This window comes from Stegodyphus dumicola, chromosome 8, assembly GCF_044657685.1.
Source record: "Stegodyphus dumicola isolate Sdum_Otavi_A_Nest chromosome 8, ASM4465768v1".
Classification (NCBI taxonomy): Eukaryota; Metazoa; Arthropoda; class Arachnida; order Araneae; family Eresidae; genus Stegodyphus; species Stegodyphus dumicola.
Genome location: NC_140775.1, coordinates 17,115,925 through 17,121,924, shown reverse-complemented (window position 1 = coordinate 17,121,924; position 6,000 = coordinate 17,115,925). Strand labels below are relative to the sequence as shown.

At 33.3% G+C, this 6,000-nt stretch overlaps 1 protein-coding gene across 1 annotated transcript in view; it reads left to right on the top strand.

The window, feature by feature from the left end:
- Positions 1 to 440: 440 nt before the first annotated feature.
- Positions 441 to 6,000, top strand: part of LOC118204153 (bone morphogenetic protein 2-A-like) — a 96,800-nt gene continuing 91,240 nt past the window's right edge. The window contains exon 1 of the mRNA XM_035376476.2: positions 441 to 909. Coding sequence (XP_035232367.1) covers positions 642 to 909 — 268 coding nt within the window. The 5' untranslated portion in view covers positions 441 to 641. The remainder of the gene's footprint in view (positions 910 to 6,000) is intronic.

Below are 6,000 nucleotides of genomic sequence, written 5' to 3'. Positions count from 1 at the left end.
AACGTTATAGTAAATAAATAATATTGATGGTAAGGTACAGTTATTTTTTAGATATAACAGTAGAATACGATGTTTTGACAGATAAATGAAATTTAATTGACTGATCACCGAAAGGAAGAACGCTACTTGGCGAGATTTAACCGGAATGAGAGAACATTATGAAATTCGAATTGAAACGTTATAGTAAATAAATAATATTGATGGTAAGGTACAGTTATTTTTTAGATATAACCGTAGAATACGATGTTTTGACAGATAAATGAAATTTAATTGACTGATCACCGAAAGGAAGAACGCTACTTGGCGAGATTTAACCGGAATGAGAGAAGATGATTACATTCGTCACCAGGTGCACTTCACGTTTCTTTTTTAACCTTACGCCTCAGTTCTTCTGCTGACAATACCCTAGCCCGGAAAAAATGAAAACTCATCATAAAGTAGCAAAGTAGCAACCCTGGCAGTCGCGAATTACAGCCATACGGACAAGGTATCTCCCGAGCCGGCAAAACGCGTGCCGTCGCCAAATTGCGTCTGAAGTCGACAGACCTCGAGACTGGATATTCTTGCGTTTCAGGGATGCGAGAAGGGCGGGGGAAGCCCGTTCTAAAACCGAGCACCCGCGTCCCCGCCGCCGCAGAACGATGAGAGAGTGCGGCCGCGTCCAACCCCAGCTGCAGCTCCTCCTGGCCACCCTGATGTTGACATCGGCGGCCGGCGCAGGGGCTTCCCTCGAGAGACTGCTGGACGTTCTTCAAGGAGTTCCAGGGGCGGCTCCCTTGCAGCGGTTGCCTCGGCATACGCCCCCAAGATACATGCTCGATTTATATAGGTCGGTGGCTGCTCCAGACGGACTTACGGTGTCTCCAACCCCACACAGTGCTAATGTTATCCGATGTTACTCAGACAGAGGTGAGTGTTAGTTTTTCCTTTAACATTGCTTTTAGATGGTATCAGTTCAAATGAGTGAAAAATGAAACCATAGGCAATGATTTATGCTTGTTCGAGGCTAAAATAATATAAGTGCAGTACTATTATCTCGATCAATCGAAATAAACGGGAATGTCAAAAAACATAGAATAAACCACCTTTAATAGCCAACTCCTTGAATACAAAATGATGTTTATTAGAAACCCCTGAAGTAATAGAAGAAAAATAATTACTGCATATTTAGATAAGTGTACAATTTTATATTTTTATGCCGATAAAAGTAAAATTCATTCCATAGAATATAAAGATAGTTTATGAAGCACAAAGCATTTACTGACGGCAGTCCAATACAGAAGAAATATTGTAATCGCTATTAAAAACAGCGTTAATGTGTACTCTGTAAATTTTAACAAATTAATTTTCGGAAAAATTATTTAATGCCATTTTACACTGTAATTTAACTGTACACTTGTAATGATTAGGATTGCTGTTTCATTGCGGACGAAATATCTTGAATTAAACATTTTTGCAGTACAGAACCCCAAAGGGAAATTTGTCCAGAAAGGCTATTAATTTCGTTTTGGCATTTTGCGTTGGTTCACCATAAAAGTCTCAATTACTTTTCAAATTTTTGCCACCAAATATATTGCCCTGTATTATATTTAAAGAAATTAAATAATGAAGAATCTGCATGAAATGTATGTATGTTTCTCGCACAACGTTACCTAGATCCATCCAATCGTATACACGTTACACATGGGGAAAAACCACGAAAACGTCCATGCAGCCAGCCAGTTCGCGGGATTCGAACCTCGGATCGAACTACCAGTGTTCAGCGACTTTACCGCTCGGCCTTTGGTGGGCCTCTATATGTAGAGAGAAGTATGTCTGTTTGTTCGCGATAAACTCAGTACTATAGCTATCGTCACCGAACAATTCTTTTCTGGGTCCTGGAGCAGAGATATTAATTAAAAACCCTTAAAATGGCTAATTTTCGCTCTCATTTTTTCGAGTGGCAAGCTGGAGATAAAATTCTGCTTTATTTCGAGTGCAGTTGTTTTCGAGAAGTGTTGCCACTGCTTTCAAATCGTAGAGTTTGTTAATAAAAAATTTCTAAGTTTTACAATGAAATAAAAATAGCATTGGCAAACATTAAATACATTATTATCGTTTCCAAGAATTTGTGAGAAGCCATTTCGACTATTCCCATCTTCGTACGACTTTAATCAGCCAAGATATTAATTAAAAATTTTGAAAACACTCATTTTCGCACTTATTTTTCCCAGTGGCAACAGTTTCGTGCGTTGGAAACAAAAATGCTTTATTTGAAAAGTGTTGCTACTGCTCGCTTTCAAAAAAAAAAAAAAAAAAAAAAAAAAAAAAAAAAACGTACAGTTTGTTAATAAAAAATTTGTAAGTTTTACGAAATCTATATATATATGTATAAAGAATGCCTGATCATTTTTTTTTGTTTGTGTTTGTGTTATTGATTGTGACAATTTTTTATCACATTTAATCAACTAAAATTGAATATATAGGTGAAATATTGGAAGGAATTTGAGCTTTTACGACCATTTGATTAGAAAGACGAAAATCGTTAAAAACTGCGTGCCATTGTTGGTGCTATAATTAGTTTATTTTTCTATCGAAATTTTTTATGTGGGTTCCATATCGCAACACAATGAGAAATGTATGACTATGAATCATATTTTTTGCATCGTTATTAGAGAAGGATTGCAGCGGTATCGTTCTCTTTGTTGTTAGATACATTACTCTCAATCTAACTTAACTGGCCTGGGGTACTTCTCATAAAAGATATTAAGAACAATAAAAAAAATCAAAATAAATAAAAAAAAAAAAAAAAAAAAAAAAAAAAAGAAAGAAATTAAAATCTGAAAGGTTTCAGATTTTAAATTATTTCCAAAGGGGTGTTTTCTTAACATTTTGCCTGTTACCTTTATTGATTAAATAGCACGTTCTTCGCACTTAAACAATAAAATTCAGTTCAAGAGCAATATCGGAAATTAGTTTTAAATCGAGCATATCTTTAGAATTTCCGATACACACTCTCGCGCGTTGGAGATAAAAATGTTTTTTTTTTTTTTTCTGTAAAAAAACGTTGCCATGGCTCGCTTTGAAATCCTTGAGTTTGTTAATTAAAAATTCGTTAAAGTTTTACAAAACATGAAATCGATAATAAAATAAATTCCAAATTTCAAATTTGGGCTTCCACATGCCCATATTCGCAGTTACGCCATTCAAAACTCGATGGCTCTATCATAATCATATCGTTGTTTTATCATAATGCGAGAAATATACATGCATTTATGCAGATTTTTCATTATTTAATTTCTTCAAATATAATGCAGGACTCTAGCGTTCGGTGGCAAAAGTTTGAAAAGGGAAACTGACATTTATAGTGAACCAACGCAAAATCGCAAAACGAAACAATAGTCCTTGAGAGACAGAGCCCCTTTGGACTAATAGTTAATTAATATTATTATAAGTTACTTAATTTTTATGAAAAATGTATAATAAGTCTCAGTCCTTTTCAGCCATATAAATAGTATTATGACTTACAAAAAATAGGGTAAACGTATGATAATTAGTTATCAGTTTTGATAATTTAAATGTGCTATTTGGGAAAGTACATCTGACAGCTGTGTGTAACGATAAGATAACTGGGCGAGCCAAAAATATAAAAAATAATTGAAGTAAAGTAGTAAAATCAGAAATGTTAAAGGTTGTGTGCCTTTTAAAGAATACCTTTTAAAGAATTTGTACAAATACGTTAGTTGTAATAAAATCCATTTAAAGTGCGCTTTATTATTTTTTTTAATCCTGAATAAATGGCTCTGTATTTACATCACAGTCACAGGCACTGTTATACTAAACAACGAAATAGAAATTTTCACAGTTTGGAAGAAATAAAAACATTTCGTATTCGTCGCATTAATATTTGTCACATTTCGTATATGTCGCAAGTACAGCTCATATGCACAGCCAGGATAATAATAATACAAATCTGAGGATTTTTTTTTTTTTTTTTTTTTTTTTAAGACTACTTTATATAAGATTAAAGTTTACATCAGAATATTACATAATGAATTCTTTTTGTATATGAAAATTTAAACTGTAAACTCATTTTTGAGCTATCTTAAAATAATTTATACTCCTGTAAATCCTTAAAATAATCTGTACTATAGCTGCACCCTAATTCTGTTTCTTTAACATGTGATTTTAAAGCTAATTCTTTAGTATTAAATGAAGCTTCTTTTGACTTCCTTGTACAAAATAAAGGAAGTATTGTAATCGCAAAAAATGTCGTGTTCCATATTTCAACAAAAATTTCCTTTTGAGCTCTTTCGAAGCCATTTGAATGTTTTTTTTTTTTTTTTTTTTTTTTTTTTTTTTTTTAAACATGACACCTGCGTGAGATCTGTACGTACTTACCTATGAATCTAACTCGCATAACTCAAACAGGGAGTACCGTTGAAATTGTATATACGGGACTGCTATAACATGAAGTTGTGCACTTCACCTTTTTCGTTACAATCTGCCGCACCAAACGTATATATATATATATACTTTTCCACCCTGTTATCTAGCTCTGTGAACTCAGTTTTTTATTCTTATATATCGGTAAATTGTGCATTTTTGCTTTAAAAGAGATTAAATTACGCACCTCTTATGGTTCCAGTTAATGTTTTTATGCCTTTACTTAACCTGCATGCAATAGTCTCAGAATTATCAACAATTTAAAAGTTTAAGTGTTGCTAGGCCTAATGGGGCCCCTGTTTGTTTACATTTGCATTTGAAGCTCTTAGTAGAACAGTGAATGAAGTCAGCTGGTGCACCAAGTTCAGTGTGTTTTAGCCCAGCGAAACCAGAAGTTAACTTTAAATATTTGTGCATAGAGAAAATTTTGTCTTTCTGCCGTTTAACCGCATTGCTTGTATTTATGCAGAAACTCTAATTTTGCTTGCAGAATTTGATTTCCTTTAACTGTATTTGGTGTTTTAGATTTTTTTCTGTATTTTGCAATTTTTAATGGAGATGTGTTACGTTTTTTTCGAACTTTCGTCGCTATAGATAACGTTCGTACTCTTCATAATATTATAAAAATTGGTAAGTCTTTCTTTCGATATTGCACTGTTTTTATAATGTTTTGCTTTGGGCATTACAGATATAAAAACATATAATTTGTTTCTTAATACTTTCGTTATGAGATGCCATTTTAAAAACGGCCCTAGCGTTTAACTGAAGAAATAAACCACTGTCATCTCGACAGCTTGAAAAATGTGTATATTTATCCGCATCCATTCCAGTTACGTCATACTTATTCTCGGGACCGTTTGATGATGATCCGCTTTAAATGATTGAGTAAGATAGAGGACCTGTTACAAATCTTATTCTGATTTTTGAGAGAACACGACTAAGAAACTGTCATTTTTAATATGAATTGCAGACCCGATTTCTAGATTTGAAACCTTCATAAATTTGTCTGTAGGATTACTTTGAAAAGAGATTACTCATCGTCAGTGGCAGATTTAAAAAGGTGCTAATCGCTGACATGTATTAAATTTTCCTACAACAGTGAGTTTCTGTGTTTTTCGTATGTCTTAGTAGAGTGTCTTCAAGTAATGTTCAGTACTCATAGTTGCGCACATTGACCATTTATTATATGGTATACTGTTTTTTTATGAACAAAGCACCATCTGGTGGACATAATTGAAATGAAAACATTTCAAGTATAAAATTCCTTGAAAAAAGAGTGATTTTTGCTTTAACTGCGTTATTATTCGGGGAAGGTGTATTTTTTTCACGTATATTATTGGTCATCTAATAAATGCTTGTTTCGAAAGAGTGTAAAATGTTTTTGATAAAAAAAAATATTTTATTCAAGAAATTCCGAAAATAAATTCATGTAAGTATTCGGACGCTTAAAATAAACGGTTGATATTTAATAAAAACATGAAAGTAATGGGACATTCAATGTTTCGTTGGCCTAGGCCAAAAGTTCTAGGCCTCCTTTAGCCTAGGCCAAAGGTTCTCAAATGGAAAGGAATATAA